General features: G+C 41.6%; 1 protein-coding gene across 4 annotated transcripts in view; it reads left to right on the top strand.

Annotated features, from left to right (window-relative positions):
• The window catches only part of LOC126341697 (carboxypeptidase M), a 532,258-nt gene that overhangs the window by 473,264 nt on the left and 41,335 nt on the right, over window positions 1–17,659 (top strand). For all 4 annotated transcript variants that reach the window (XM_050001792.1, XM_050001795.1, XM_050001794.1 and 1 more), the window contains one exon: window positions 10,113–10,289. In XM_050001792.1, the coding sequence (XP_049857749.1) occupies window positions 10,113–10,289 (177 nt within the window). The remainder of the gene's footprint in view (window positions 1–10,112; window positions 10,290–17,659) is intronic.

Genomic DNA, 17,659 nt, shown 5'->3' with positions numbered 1-17,659 from the left:
CAGAGACTGTCATATGGGGTCATCCATCCTTCAAAATGGTCTTCTACAAGAAACCTTGTAATTCCTGGAGCTTCAGCAATTGGCACAGCTTTGGTAACAGCCTAACAGGTGACTTAGTCTGTGCAGACTCTTATCCATTGCTTCCCATTTGTTGATTTCAACAACCTCGCCAAGAGGTCAAAGCCATCCTAGTGGAAAGCCACTGTTGCAGACAGAATTACAGGTGGAATTTGTACCAGATGCCCTGGAGATAATTGCAACATGTGTTTCCATTACTGTTATTCCTTCCTACAGTGTCCCTCATAGTGTTGATAGAGTCCTGGTCAGTGACACCTGCATCTGATTCTAAGAGTCTTCGTGAGTCTTAGGTGACCAGACTCTGGGTTGTCATGGAAATACTTCATGATAGCTATTGGATAAGCTGTGATGGTGAGTAACTGTTTCCACCCCATTTGATCATAGTTTCTCTTAAGACAATGTTCCACCTATTAATTGGAATTTTCCTTTGGTTGGTTCCTCCTTCTTCAACACATTAATGATTTTCAGTAGTGCTGATTCTTCCCTATCATTAGCAGCACTGTCATTTAATTCAGCAATGACTGAAATTTCATCCACACTATTGTGTTCTACCAAAGTATTCCTTGAAATGCAGTCAGAATCCTTGCATCTGCATATCCTTTTGTGTACCGCTGATATTCTAGTACTGTTTTTCTAGCACTACATACTCCTGTTGACTAGACAGATTTCCCATTTGTGAGCTGCAACACAAATGCTTTTTTATCACAGAATATAGTCTTCTTGAGCTGGCGACGGTAAGTATTTCACATTACAGAGAAAGTATCTCCTGAATGGTCTAGCACCTGGACCAATCAGCTGTCAGTGATGACATCAGTGAGATTTCCTGACTTCTTGATAACTGTTTTCCACAAAGGATTTGCATCTGTGGCAGTCTCATCTCCATAAAATGTCTCCTCAGTTATGTTTCCTAAATTCATTGCCTAAGCAAGAAACTGTTTCCTCTGTACAGCAACAGAAATGACTAAGATGAGTTGAGGAGTGAACTCATTCATGGTACAGTAATGGGCTTTGTCCCACAGATCAACTATAATCTACATCTACATGGATACTCTGCAAATCACATTTAAGTGCCTGGAAGAGGGTTCATCGAACCACCTTCACAATTCTCTATTATTCCAATCTCACATAGCATACAGAAAGAACAAACAGCTGTAAATCTTTCTGTACAAGCTCAGATTTCCCTTATTTTAAGGTGGTGATCATTTCTCCCTATGTAGGTCAGTGTCAACAAAATATTTTCGCATTTGGAGGAGAAAGTCCGTAATTGGAATTTTGTGAGAATATTCTGTCACAACGAAAAATGCCTTTCACATATAGTTGATTGGCTACAAAATTACCTCTGTCCATATCAACCACCTGAATTACCTCCACTTTGACAGCTGCTACCCATTCCATATCAAGAAGTCCCTTTCCACACAGCCTAGTCATCCATGAATGTCACATATATAGTGATGTTCAGTCCTTAAAATATACCATGGGTCAAACTGAGACCTTCACAGAGCATAATTACTCTCCCAACCTTGTACAGAAACAAACCTCCCATGCCTCATCTCTCCAGTCACCCATCAGCCAAAGTCCGACTGTTCAGCCACAGAGGAGCATTTGCCTGATGGCCCAACAAACCTACACAATATCCTAATCCATCCTTACACAGCCCCTGCTTCCAGCCTCTTGCCTCATGGTTCATATCCTTGTAAAATATCTAGATACAAGACCTGTCCCATACATCCTCCTACCACCACCTACTCCAGCCTGGTCACAACCATCACCTATCCAATCAAAGGCAGGGCTCCCTGTGAAACCAGTGATGTGATCTACAAGCTAAGAGTTGTCTGTTTGCATGAATAGCAACTGGAAAATTGTTGCCAAGAAACAGCTGGACCACCCAGCTACTAAGCACACTGTCCAACATGACGTTCTTCATTTCAATGACTGCTTCACAACCCATGCCATCTGGATTCTACCTATCAACACCTGTTTCTCTGAACTGGACAGGTGGAAATTCTTCTGCAATATATCCTGCATTCTCATAGCCCTGCTGGCCTCAGCTCTCATTGGGAATTGTCCTTTATGCACCTATCCCCTTCCCTGTTCCCATTCCAGCACTACAACATCCTTCTACTCCATCAATGTACATACAGTCTTTTTACTGCCCTCATTTTCTGCCTACTCCCACCTCTCTCCCCCTCCCCAGCTCCATCTAACCTCCCAACTGCACCTCCCCCTCCCAGCCTCCTCTGTAACCCGACCACCCAGACTGCTTCTGTCATCATGTGCAGTTTTATATATACATATGAAATAAGTAACCCACTTCCAAACCATAACAAAAAAAAATTTTTTTTCCGCTTTCAACACTACCGCTGCTATAAAATCCACCGTTTCCAGTTCACAAACAGTTCCTTTCACCTATTTAACAACCATTTCGGCTAGTTCTAATAACTTTCGCTTTATTTCCATTTCCGTTTTTACCACATCACCGATCATTTTTAGCACCTTACCACAGGTTTTAACGTCATTACTTCTTCGTCAGGCAATTGTTAGCCTCATTTTCATAATCTGCCACCACAAAAACACTCCTTTTAATACATTTACACGCAGTTTTTTCGAAATTTTCCCCAGTTTCTCCACCCTTTAACGTGTTTTGGCGGCAACGCAACCACCTAACCTTTGTGCACATCATTGTCTACCAACCCAAGTTCACCACAGGATCAACATAGCCCAGCTTTTACCAACCTTTTTTCACGCCTTTTTTCACACCAGATCTCCAGTTGCTTTCTAGTTCACCTTTATCTCTCCCTATATATTTTTATTTTCATTTTCACTTCAACCTCATGTTACACTTTCCACCTTCTAATACCATGTCACCCTCACAACACCTCCACAACGACCCCATTAAGTTTTATTTACATTCCCTCCGCAAACATGCCTTCGCCCTAGCCAGATTATGCTTCCATATTTTATTTTCTCAGGCTTGTCTGACATTTGGCATTACCCCCTAAAGCCTCACATTTAAAGTTCCCATCTCTGGCTGTAACCCTTCTTTCCCTTAGTCCCTATACCAGTTCCAAACTGAACAATCCATTGCCGTCACCCACCTAATCCTTCAGCTACACATCAACTCAGCCAGTGAACACACCCGTCAACTCCTATCCTTAATAAAAGTCCTCAATCTTTCCTCTCCAACATCCACACCGGCTGTTCACAGCATCCTCCTACAGGCCAACTGCAAATTAGAACAGCATGCCACCTTCCACCTCAAAAAACTATCCAATCTCCTGGTTCTCCGGAAAGGCAACTCACTCACCCTTCACAACCTTTCCAGCAAACCTCAACCTCATCTCATTGCACACAGACCCAGTCTCTCCCATCTACCCAATCTCCCACTTCCAGCTCCACTCCCCCCAAAACCTCAAAATTCCAATCAACACAATCTGGAACCACAACACCCTAATTCAGTAGTTAACCTTTCCTCCAAACCTCTCTCCCAATAAGAAACCTCTGTCCTATCCAAAGGCCTCACCTTCAGCCTCACTCCCAGATTCAACCAAACAGCCCTTGTCAAAGATTTACTGTCCTACACTCGTACTCTCTGTGGGAAATATAACTTTGCCACGAAGAAAAATGATCCTAATCCTACTCCTAATGATCCAACTCCCCAAGACACTATCCAAACTGAACCCTGCCTGGAACAGTTCCGTCCTCCGTCACAGTGGAACCCATCTCATCTTCCTCAAAATCACCCTCTCCAAACCTTCCAGCAATTTCTGACTTCCAGCCTTGCCTCTCAATCCTTCTTAAAAAACCTTAATACTACTCCCAACATCACCACTGGTGAAGCCCAGGCTATCCGTGATCTGAAGGCTAACCGATCCATCGTCATTCTTCCGGCGGACAAGGGTTCTACGACCGTGGTACTTGATCATTGGGAGTATGTGGCTGAGGGACTGCGTCAGCTTTCAGACAACACCACGTACAAAGTTTGCCAAGGTAATCCCATTCCTGATGTCCAGGCAGAGCTTCAAGGAATCCTCAGAACCTTAGGCCCCCTACAAAAACTTTCACCTGACTCCATCAACCTCCTGACCCCACTGACACCCTGCACCCCTACCTTCTACCTTCTTCCTAAAATTCACAAACCCAATCATCCCGGCCTCCCCATTGTAGCTGTTACCAAGCCCCCACAGAACGTATCTCTGCCTACGTAGATCAACACCTTCAACCCATTACATGCAGTCTCCCATCCTTCATCAAAGACACCAACCACTTTCTCGAACGCGTGGAATCCTTACCCAATCTGTTACCCCCGGAAACCATCCTTGTAACCATTGATACCATTTCCTTATCACAAATATTCCGCACATCCAGGGCCTCACTGCAATGGAGCACTTCCTTTCACGCCGATCACCTGCCACCCTACCTAAAACCTCTTTCTTCATTACCTCAGCCAGCTTCATCCTGACCCACAACGACTTCACTTTTGAAGGCCAGATATAACAACAATTAAAGGGAACAGCCATGGGTACCAAGATGGCCCCCTTGTATGCCAACCTATTCATGGGTTGCTTAGAGGTAGCCTTCTTGGTTACCCAAGCCTGCCAACCCAAAGTTTGGTATAGATTTATTGATGACATCTTCATGATCTGGACTCACAGTGAAGAAGAACTCCATAATTTCCTCTCCAACCTCAACTCCTTTGGTTCCATCAGATTCACCTGGTCCATGCCACTTTCCTTGATGTTGACCTCCATCTGTCCAATGGCCAGCTTCACACGTCCATCCACATCAAACCCACCAACAAGCAACAGTACCTCCATTATGACAGCTGCCACCCATTCCACATCAAACGGTCCCTTCCTTACAGCCTAGGTCTTCGTGGCAAACGAATCTGCTCCAGTCCGGAAGCCCTGAACCATTACACCAACAACCTGAAAACAGCTTTCGCATCCCACAACTACCCTCCCGACCTGGTACAGAAGCAAATAACCAGAGCCACTTCCTCATCCCCTCAAACCCAGAACCTCCCACAGAAGAACCCCAAAAGTGCCCCACTTGTGACAGGATACTTTCCGGGACTGGATCAGACTCTGAATGTGGCTCTCCAGCAGGGATACGACTTCCTCAAATGCTGCCCTGAAATGAGATCCATTCTTCATTAAATCCTCCCCACTCCACCAAGAGTGTCTTTCCACTGTCCACCTAACCTTCGTAACCTCTTAGTTCATCCCTATGAAATCCCCAAACCATCTTCCCTACCCCCTGGCTCCTACCCTTGTAACCGCCTCTGGTGTAAAACCTGTCCCATGCACCCTCCCACCACCACCTACTCCAGTACTGTAACCCGGAAGGTGTACACGATCAAAGGCAGAGCCAGATGTGAAAGCACCCACATGATTTACCAACTAACCTGGCTACACTGTGAAGCTTTCTATGTGGAAATGACCAGCAACAAACTGTCCATTCACATGAATGGACACAGGCAGACAGTGTTTGTTGCTAATGAGGATCACCCTGTGGATAAACATACCTTGGTGCACGGCCAGCACATCTTGGCACGGTGTTACACAGTCCGGGTTATCTGGATACTTCCCACTAACACCAACCTGTCAGAACTCTGGAGATGGGAACTTGCCCTTCAGTATATCCTCTCTTCTCGTTATCCGCCAGGCCTCAACCTCCGCTAATTTCAAGTTGCCGCCGCTCATACCTCACCTGTCTTTCAACAACATCTTTGCCTCTGTACTTCCACCTCGTCTGACATCTCTGCCCAAACTCTTTGCGTTTACAAATGTCTGCTTGTGACTGTGTATGTGCGGATGGATATGTGTGTGTGTGCGAGTGTATACTTGTCCTTTTTTCCCCCTAAGGTAAGTCTTTCTGCTCCAGGGATTGGAATGTCTCCTTACCCTCTCCCTTAAAACCCATATCCTTTCGTCTTTCCCTCTCCTTCCCTCTTTCCTGATGAAGCAACCGTTGGTTGCGAAAGCTTGAATTCTGTGTGTATGTTTGTGTATCTATCAACTTGCCAGCGCTTTCATTTGGTAAGTCACATCATCTTTGTTTTTAGATATATTTTTCCCACGTGGAATGTTTGGAAGTTAGTCTTACTTCTTTCGTCCGACTCTTTTCTCTTGCATTTCCTCAATATACTGGCACCATTTGATAAATTTCTCTGTTTTAACATTCCTTACCACAAAAGTATGGTACATGTCTTCTGCAATGCCTTTTGAGTGTGAGATCTTGTCAACTTCTGTCATATTCAGTTTCACAATGTTGCATAGGGCCCAAACATTCTGTTTATAAGACTGTGTCATTTCACTAATGATGTTGACTCCTGTTCTTCTGCCAAGTGGACTAGCTGTTCATTGTCAACAAAAGTTTTCTTCAGCTTGACGTGTAATTTACCTCAGCTATTGAACTTCTTTTTTTTGTTCTTGAACCACTGCTGGGTTGTTCCATACAAATAAAAGTGCACATTTGTCAAAAACATCATGTCATTTCACTTGTTGGCAATTCATTTAAATCCTTTCAGACCCTGACTAGCATCTCTGAAAAACGCTGATGGATGCTTGAAGTGGATCTGACTTAATGCTGTTTTAGAATCCGCTGGGTTCCTGAATATATGGACTTTGTGAATGATCTACTACTTATATACTGGTTCCTGTCTGTGTAGGAGTGGCTTTTATGTTGACTAACTGGAGCCATAGTGATATGCATATTTTGATGTACTCAGTGTCTCCACCAGACAGTGTCATCTTGTAACTGCAATTAACACAAATGAAGCACGACACATAGCAGTGAAATCATGTTCATTATGGAATCAATCTACAGAAAGGGCAGAACTGACTCCTGGACAGAGTATGCTGCTATTTATACAGACATTGAATACTCCAGACTATGCAAACATTACAAACAAAGAAATTTTTAGAATATTCTAGAAATTATAAATACTAAATAAAAAATATTTGCTGGTGATTAGGTTTGAACTGGGGACATGCAGCATGCATCCAGCTGTGCTAACTGCTATTCCACATTGCCTGCAGTATTGCTCGCAGCAATATTCAATCATATGTGTCATGTAACAACAAATGTACAACTCAGTCATTGCTGCAGCTTCCTTGTATTATGCCTGGTAATAAAATATTCTCATATACTCCAGTCGATAATTATAACTATGTCCATAACCCACATAATCCTTTAAATGTCTTCATAAGATATAGTGATATTCTTGGAGCCAATCAATAGCATTTACTCCGGGTCTGTCACTGATGTGACCTACTACCTTGACACCATAGAAGGAAGACTGCTTTATATCACTAAGCTACGGTAGTATCTGCATATTATTGCATGTTTGTTTTTTATTTTAACTGGGTCTTTATGCTGTGACAGGTTACATTAACACCAATGCACTTAGTGACAGTGGAGGAGTGACTTCTTGCATTCTTCTGGAATTCCAAAATGACAGAGCTTGTGTGAAGCCTCACAGAAAATGACATGCAAAAAATGTTTTTAACAATGCAAGGAACATATACAGAAAAGTGTGTCAATCTTTCATGGAAATATTATAAACAGAAGATAAAATAAAGGAAGAAAGAGCCCCCCCCCCCCCCCCACCCACTCACCTAGACACACTCACACACACACACACACACACACACACACACACACACACACACACACACACACACACACACATATGCACATGCATTGTTTACCAGCAAAGAAGAAGGCTGTTATAAAATTAGACATTTGTATAAATTGACACATGACATGGTTAGCACTGTGAATTTCCATAATCAATTTACAGAACAAGCTCTGAAATATAACCTATGACTTCTGTGTCTTGTTTGACTATTTGTACTTTGCACCCAATATGTGTTTGCACTCTCGAGATAACATTGTCATTCAGAATACAATCTCTAGATATCACATAGCAGAACTCAACTCTCTCTACCATGTCATATTTCTCCCATCATATTTTAACTAGATAACCACAGAACCCTTTGAGGTCTATCTAAAAAGTATCCGACCTTTGATTTTCCCATGCAAAATAGAGACGATAGCACAGTACCAATGTACACAGTAAAGGAAGAGACCTTTATGCCCATGCGTGAATTTTGTACCCACCTTCCTGTCAGTCACTCAGTGAGGTGCTACACAATGTGTTCGTCAGATTACCGATCCTCTCAAGATGGCTGAATGTGTTGAGCAAAGATACTGCATCAAATTTTGCTAAAAGCTTGGTGCTTCTAAAAAGTGAAACAATTCGTAAGATTCAGCAGGTTTTTGGAAAAGATGTGATGGGTGCAACATAAATTAAGGAATGTTTCAACCAATTAAAAAATGCCTGTACATCAGTGGAGAGTGACCAGCATTCTGGCAGGCTCCAAACTGCTCGAAGTACAGCTGTTCTTGAGAGGGTGCAAAATTTCGTGATGGCAGATTGTCGTTTGACCATGTGGGAGATTGCCCAATAGGTTGGAGTGAGTAAAGATTCTGCACATGCAATTTTGCATGATGATTTGATTATTCACCAAGTGGCTGCAAAATTCATGCCCAAGATGTTGTCACAGGAACAAAAAGACCTCCATTTTGACATTGCACAGGACCTTCTGGACACCACCAACACTGATCCTAGTTTTCTGAACACCATGATAACTGGAGATGAGTCATGGGTGTATGGGTATGACCCAGGAACAAAAGACATTTGTCGCAATGGAAGCATCTGTAGTCTCCAAGGCCGAAGAAAGTGCAGCAGGTGCGAAGCAAAATCAAGGTGATGTTTACTATCAAGATGTTCTCTGGTGACTCCGTGATGTAGTTCGGCATGGAAGACCAGACATGTGGATGACGAAAAACTGGCAACTGCATCAAGACAATGCCCCCACACATTCATCCTGCTTGATCCTAAATTTCTTGGCCAAGCATGGAATTACAGCCGTTCACCAACCTCCCTACTCTACAGACATGGCTCCTTGTGACTTTTGGTTGTTTCCAAAATTGAAGACGTCCCTAAAGGATCCCATTTTGAGAATAGAGAAGAGACAATGCAGAACACAACAACAGAGATGAACAACATTCCGAAAGAAGACTTCCAGAGTTGTTTTCAGCAGTGGAAGGTTTGGTGGGCTGAGTGTGTGCAGGCACAAGGGGCTTGCTTTGAAGGGGATTAGGTCCCAACCTGTCAGGTATTCGAAATATTTTTTCTTGCCAAAGGTCAGATACTTTTTAGACAGGCCTCGTATATGTTCACTTGTGAGCTTTCATACACCTACCAGTGTTCTTTCCATCCCTACCCTACACAGTCTATCTTATTCCCCACATATCCATAGATTTGCAGTTAAATAGACTTATGATTAAACGTGCATTGAAATTAGTGCTTGCTTTAATTCCTACGGTAAGGGTATAAAATCCCATAAGCAATAAACAATACTTCTCTTTTGGTATTACCCATTCAACCTCACACATTTCTTGTATTTTTCTTGTCACTTTCTTTCCGGGGCAGCCCATCATCTATAAGTTCTTATTTAATATTCAGGTTTTCTAAATTTTTTGTTGAGCCTATATGTATGTCTGTACCTAAACTTACCTTCCAACTGAATCATGCCAATCCTGGTTTTAAAGTTCTTGCCCTATATTTGGTATTTTTTCAGTAACTATAAGTAATCCAAATAGTGCAATGGACAAAGTATATAAGGTTTTAGCTCTAAGCAATGATAGTTTCAAATTTTTGTTCTGTTCATCATGTCATTTACCATCTCTAGTATCCATTTTTCTGTTATAATTTCTCTTTCTGCTTTTTTAGATAGTTTTAAATTGAGGAACACCACAATTTATAATCTGTGCAAGTTCAGCTGTTAATAGATGTCACAACTGTCTCCTGAGATGAGAAATGAATCGAATATTTCTTACTTTAACTACTTGTAACTGAGCAAAAGAGTTTTTCAAAATATAACCTTACTATTTCTTTATTTTTTATAACATTTAAAAAACTACAAGAAATTCCTGAATTACAAGTGATGTTATTTTTTTTACAGTGTTTCAAAGCTATGCATCAACACCATCATTAACACCAGATGATGATGTATTCCGGCATTTGGCTCTTACTTACTCTGAGAACCACCCTGTAATGCGGTTAGGTGGTGCCTGCAAACCTGGTGCACCTTCGTTCAGTCGTGGTATCACTAATGGTGCAGCATGGTATCCACTAACAGGTAACAGATGATTCCTTATAGAAAGAAATATTCTCATTATGAAGCTTGAATCAAACAACATTTGTGCTCCCAGGAGAACACACAGAAAGCTAACACAGACACTAGTGTTCGAAACTAGAAGTTCCTTTATCTGGCAAACATGAAAAAAGAATATGGAGAAATAAATTTGCATGGGAATTAAATGAAATCACCCAGAATCTTCAAATAAGAGAGATGTCAGAGGATATAGGCAGAGAGAAATCCTCTTATCCTTTCTCATTATATTGTATTGCATTGTACTGTATTTTTGTCAGTCCTGTACCTCATATTTTGTACAGAAAGTACATGTAATAACAGACAAGTTGAAGTGGATGATATGATGGTCGATGATGGGGAATGTTATGATGTTTAAATGTAAGAGATGGTGTTCATCACTTCCCATAATGATAATCAGTGTGACAGAAAATACATACTACAGAGTTCAGAAGATACATAAGTAATAGATATTTCAGAAATACATTTAACAGTTACATTGAATCACAAAACAGGCATTAATCCAAGAGGAAAAACACACTTAAAAGTCCAGGAAACAAATAAATAATAGGGATTTTAAAAAAATAGAACATATACACATGGCTAACGAAGAAATATTTCAACTCACCAGTTTCGTAATCACATTATTCGTTTAAGTTATAGGCTCCAAACTTTACAACAGTAAACATTACACTCATTTAGCCATTTATATGCATTCAAATACATAACATAAGTGGATAAATTTATTTGGACAGACGTCCCATGTTGTTTAGACGATCTGCTGCTTATTGTGTCATGTTGGATTCTAAGAATTTCTGTATATTGTGAAAGCAGCACTTTATTAGGAATGACCTTGGTTTTACTTTAATACCCTTTTCTTCCTTGATGATCTTTATTTATGTTGGGAGGTGATGTATTTTTTCCCATACATTTAACATCTTTTCTACAGTTTTCTTGAGTGCAGTTTTCATGTATCCCAGCTCACACTTGATTTTTAACTAATTTCCTGAACAGTCTTATTTAGTCCTGCCATTTCCTGTCTTTGGACAGAACAAGCAATCTTTGATTCAAGAAGTGACATTTTGTCACTTCCTGTGGATCACATTCTGCAATGACAAAGCAATTAATGTTTTTAAATCATTCAGTGATTCTAGATTTAACACCATATTAATTTTTATAAAATGAGCTACATGCATTATACCAAAGTTGTGTTGTGAAAATAATCCATTTGAATCAATATGTTATGAGTATCTTTCACATCTATAAAGTGTCATAGTTCCTTCATTTAAAAAAGGTTAATTTGATTCAAAATGTGTTGTGCTTGGTTCTGTTTTAAAATTTCTTCTCAAGAATGAACATGGGTGCAAAATGCAATCTGCACAATACTCTTTAAATTAATCTACTGCTTGAGTTATGTTATATGTGAACCAGGAATAAAATTTGTGTGATAACTAAGGCCGGATTTTAATGATGAGTCATATTTTTTGTGAACTATAGGGTGGATTTTAGAACAATTTATACACAAATCTAGGCATTTTAGTGTCGAAAAATGTATTTTGATTGTGCATATAAAGTCATATTTCGACAAATTTAAGTAATAGGTCATATTGCAGCTAACTTTTAATATAATAGGTCATATTTCCGTCACCTTTTGCCAAAAATGCATATACCGTTTTTCTTGTAGCTTACAGGACACATGAATAAGAAAATGAATATGTTGCTCACTAGATGATATTTAACAAACTGTTATGAAAGATAAGCAGATAAATTAGTACACAGCTTTATTTCTCAGGACTGTAGCAGAAAATCGGTGTACCACAACAGTTGTTTCATGAACAAAAAACATTGTTACTTAGAGTCGACAATACGCTCTCAGAGCCAACAAAGGTGACTTCTGCTGTAATAATCATTGCAGTTGCACAGATGTTCCCAGTAACCAGTTTGAATACAGTCTTTGCCTTGTTCAACATGCCTAAAGCAAAGTGCTCCGAGGGAAACTCGCTGTGGTCGCGGACAGCATAAGGAGCTTGAGCAGAGCCATGATAGTGCTAGGATCGCGCCTATCGGGCGCGGACCCAATAGGGAACGCCTTGGGATGTCCGATACCTCAGAAGAGAGCCGCAATGGGCGCGGACCGAAGAGGAAGCGCCTAGAGACTGATACTACTGACAGAAATGGCCACAGCGGGCGCGGACGGCATAGGGAGCACCACACACCTCCCAGGCATAAATATGGGACGAGGTCAGCTCGCCAACCAGTCTCAGGGAACACCTGATGAAGACGCCGAGTTACGACGTCGAAATATCGTGTTGGGAAGACGCGGACCACCGGCAGTACACCCGATTTTATGAGATGTCAGCAAATCGCCGGGAAAGTCTTAGAAATTACAATGTTTTGCTGCTTGTAACAGATGGTGCGTCATATATGGCTAATGTAGCCAAAGGGCTTCAGATTCTCTACCCCAGTATGGTGTACGCCACTTGCCTTGCACATGTGTTGCACAGAGTTGCTGAAGAGGTGCGATCATATTACCCTGTCATGGACAAATTAATGTCATGGCAAGAAAATATATGTGAAGGCTCCGCTACGGGTGCAGAAATTCAACGAACAGGCACCTTCAATGCCCCTCCCACCTAAACCTGTTCTTACACGATGGGGTTCTTGGCTTAATGCTGCTGAGTATTACTGCATCAACTACACCCAAATAAAGACAATCTTCTGTGAGCTTGATAGCGAAGAATCAAGTGCTATCAAAATTGTGAAAGAAGTTTTTACAGATACACTGTCTCGAAACTTGGCATATATCAATGCCTGTTTTTCAGTGATGTCAGAAGTCATCAAACGACTGGAATCTGTTGGCACTCAGCTATGTGAGGCCCTGAGTATTGTGCAACATGTGCAGAGTGAGTTGGGTCGAGCTCGTGGTCATGTGGCTGACAAAGTGAAAACCAAATTGCAAAGTGTTCTCCAACGGAATCCTGGATATTCTACACTGTGCAAAATTAGTGCAAGCCTTTCAGGGAATGCCGCAACATTTGAAGGTACTGAAACAAAGCTGAACTCCTTCAGTGATCTGGCTGCCTTCAAATACACTCCAGTGACATCTTGTGAAGTGGAGAGGAGCTTTTCCAGGTACAAAACTATCCTCAGCGACAACCGTAGATCTTTGACAATGGAAAACCTGAAAATGCACCTTGTGATCCAGTGCAACTTTGCAGAAACTGAAGATTGGCATATGGTATTAAATAATGTGAAACACTTTAAATACTATGTAGAAATAAAAACATTGCTCTACTGTTTTGATAGATGATCTTTTCACTGTACTTTGTGTTTAGAAAATAAGACATTCAGCATTCAAAAAAGAGGTGCAAAGTAGCCACAAGCTCTACAGAAAGAAAGAACTATACTTACATTATTTTGAGAAGTGCATTTTGAATTACTTAATGGTGAATTAAAAATTAAATAAACAAACAAGAATGCTTTAAATAAACTTCTATTAAGTCATATTTTATTTTTTGAGGTCATATTTATGTAAGTTTTAGGTCATAAATGCTTGCATATTTCACTGTTTTTTAGGTAATTAAAATCCGGGCCCTAGTGATAACATTAATCACTGATGCACTAATCAAGGATTTTTAAATGCATAAATCTGTTTTAAATTTCTTCATACTTATTTTTGTATGTAATGAACACAGATTATCTTGTTATGATAAGAATATATGAACATTTGGAATCTGTTCAATACATGATAGGCAGGAGTGATCCATCAGTATTAGAATCAGAATCTTACTTATTTCATTTACAAAGTAATTTAATTCATTAATTTAATGTCTAGGAGGCTAGTCAAGTTACAATACATTACCAATCAAAACACTGCCATTGACCAGTATCTTTCTAATTTACTGGGCAGCAGTGATCCAAGTAGGTTTCTGTAGCCCACTGGCACTTTCCAAAAATATGCAAAGAATTTACACATCTTTATTGTTGGTACTTACTACACTCTTATCTTCATGGATTTACTCTGTTAATCTTAAATTTGTGTATGTAGTTTTTAATATGAGTTGTAACATTTTACTTTCAAAAACAGTTAAAGAGATCCAGATAAGAGAAATGAAACACAGAGAAAATGATGGCACAGAACAACTTCCTAACCCAACTACTGTATAGTGTTTTTTGTCATTCTAGAAGAAAGCGGGTGGGCATTATTGTAGAATAGCATTTCTTCATGAAGTCTTCCTGGTCATCTGCAAGACCTTTCAGTTGTTGACAATAAATGTCAGCAGTGATGGTTACACCCAGTGGAATCAATTTGTAGTACACTGCACCATCCCTGTTCCACCAGATGCATAACATTATCTTTTGTGGATGTGTGTAGGTCTTTGTATGGAGGTTACTTCTTTGTTTGGGCTCAACCATTCCTTTCTTTTCCTTATGTTAGCATACAGAGACCCTCTCTTGTCACCAGTAATGATGCATGACAGGAATGGTTGGTGTTGCTCAAGAGCCAATGAATGACAAGCAAGTAGCAGTTCATATATGGGCACCCATTGATATTTGTGATTTTGGCTTAGAGCATGTGATTCCTGTACACCTAATTTTTGAACCCCCATTGCTTGCAAATGTCACACGATGGTGGAATGATCACATTTCATCACACTTGCCAGTTCTCAAGTACACTGATGTGGATCATTGTGGATTGATGTATTTAAATGACCTTCATCAAGCCAACCTGTTTATGGGCCACGTAGAGGAAACTTTCCTAGCCCCCAAAACCCAAATCTCTGGTCTGGTTCAAGTCCATTGATGATATCTTCATGTTCTGGAATCAAGGCCAAGACACCCCATCTTCATTGCTTTCACAATGTCAAGACTTTTTTCTACCATCCATTTCACCTGGTCATCCTCAGCCCTCAGGGGCTCACCATTCGTTTGCAAAGTATGGGCTTGGCAACCCCAGAGTTCCTGAGCTGGGGCCTGGTAAGTGCCTCCAGTCTCCTGTCATTGTAAGCTATGGGCATGCTTCAGTGAACACTGTGCAGCATGGCAGTGGAACGTTGTGAGTCTGAGGGGACGGGGATCTTGGCTTGACCACCCAAATCGCAGAGACAGAATAAACCTCTATAAAAAACCTCTCTGTCTCAAGGTGTGCTGCATGCTGAGGAGATGCATGGCTGTTGAGGTGTAACAGTCATTAGCAGGTGAACTCTGGGGAACCTGCCACACCTCAGTTGTATAAGGCTTACTGAGGCATGCGGGGCTCTGTCTGAGTGCACCCTTACTTCCCTAGCTGCTTATGGGACTGAAATGGATCCTCCAAAATCTTATTTTCCTCCTCCCAGTGGAAAAGGTGGGCCACTAGAAGGTTGCAACACATAGTCTATGAAGTTGGCTTGTGTAGTCAGTCCCCGGCACTTCTTTGACAAGTCCAGTCTCTAGTAACAGAATGCATACTGGAGGAGGGTAGTTTTGTGAAGGTTTCACCCTAATGTATACAAATGGGTTTGGAGGGAATCTGTGGCTCTTTAAAATAGGTGAAGTGCTTCCCTGATGGGAACTTCCAATTCCTAGCAGGCAGCTAACCTCCAAACTGCTAAATGCTTTGGGGAATATGAAATGGACACTGAACTGCATAGCACCTTGAATTATAGTGAGGCTGTTTTGACATGCCAGGATCTACTCAACATTCCCAGGAGGAATTGCAATGTGAGTGGGCTCCGGAAGATATAGCTGACATGCAGCAGATCATGAAGAGGGTTGATGGTAATATCAAATCCAACTCCTTTATCCTGACCATCAGTACCACAAAACTTCATGACTATGTTAAGGCTGGCTTCCTTCACCTTAGTGTGAGGCCTTATTTCCCAACCCCAATGCACTGCTTTAAATTTCACTGTTTTGGGCATACCACCTTAGGGTGTAACTGCAAAGCAACTTGTGGGAACTGTGGTAAGGCCACTCATGAAGTAGTTGGTTGCTCGTCTGCAGCCAAATGTATCAATTGCTCTGGAAACAACCCTGTTTGGAGTAGGGACTACTGAATCTTTTTAGAGGAACTCAAAGTCCGTGAAATAAAAACAACCAAGTGTATCCCTATGGTGAGGCCAAAAAGATTTAAAATTCCATGCAGCCTCCCACATTTGCTACATCTTTTGCATCAATGGTTCAGAAGCCTACTCCAAAAGCAATGGTTCAGAAGCCTACTCCTAAAGCAGATGCCTCTACACAGACACAGGTGGTGAGTGTTGGCACTAGTACCTGCAGATGTCAGTGCACTTGCAAGGCAGCAAGGCTGCTACCTGAGTAGCAGACAAAGGTACAGTGGCCAACTCAGACCAGCCCCTGGTGCCTCCAACAGCTGAGGCTGTTCAGAAGTCCAGGATGGCCATTACCAATCTGACATCATCTCCACCAAAGCCCACCAAACTGCAAAAAGCTCCTGTAAAGCAGCAACAGCAGGTAAAATCACGTGGTAAACCATCTGACCATGTCAATATCATTTTATCTGATGCTTCATCTGATTCTTCCCCAGAGCTGATGGAATATGACATATGTTTGGGGCAATCATCTCGCCCCAGAACTGCCCCTCCACCTGCTGCAGTCTCCCCACCTCATTGGAAAGGCAGGATGAAGGTGCTACCCCATTCCTAGTGGCTCCCATACTTCAGTGGAACTTGCAGGGGTTCAGGATGCATATGGAGGAACTATGTCTACTGCCTCAGGGTAGACCACTGTGTCTGTGTCTCCAGGAGACTTATTTCCATCCATAATATGCCACTGAGCTATGAGGCTATGTACTCCACAAAAAGGATGACCAGGATGGAGTGAGAGCTAAAGGAGACATAGGTATTTTCGTCAGGACAGACTGCCTCTCCTTGCCTCTCTCCCTTGCAACAGCTTTTTAAGCCATTGCTATGTCTGTGCAAATACATCATCCATTGACAATATGTTCCCTTTACTAGCCCCCGCATGATGCACTTGACGAAGAGGCCCACACCGACCTTATTACACAGCTCCACCACCCATTATCATCTGTGGTGATTTTAATGCACACAGTGTGCTTTGGGGCTCTGCAATTACCTATCCCCAGAGTTAGAGCAATTGAGAGGCTTATCCTGTCACCCTGTGCATACTTGCTAAATGCAGGACAGAGCACTCACTTCTGCACAATGACTGGGTCATTCTCTGCCATTGATCTCTTGCTTTGCTCTCTAGCTCTTGCCCGCAGTGCTGAATGGAAAGTGATCAGTGACCTGCACGGATGTGATCACTTCTTGATCTGGATTCACCTGCCAGACGGCATGGGCCCTAAGAGCCAATTGGCCCAGTTCGAACACTATGTGAATGTTGAGGTATGGGTG

This window comes from Schistocerca gregaria, chromosome 1 (genome assembly GCF_023897955.1).
Source record: "Schistocerca gregaria isolate iqSchGreg1 chromosome 1, iqSchGreg1.2, whole genome shotgun sequence".
Classification (NCBI taxonomy): Eukaryota; Metazoa; Arthropoda; class Insecta; order Orthoptera; family Acrididae; genus Schistocerca; species Schistocerca gregaria.
This window is presented reverse-complemented; position numbering and strand designations above follow the sequence as displayed.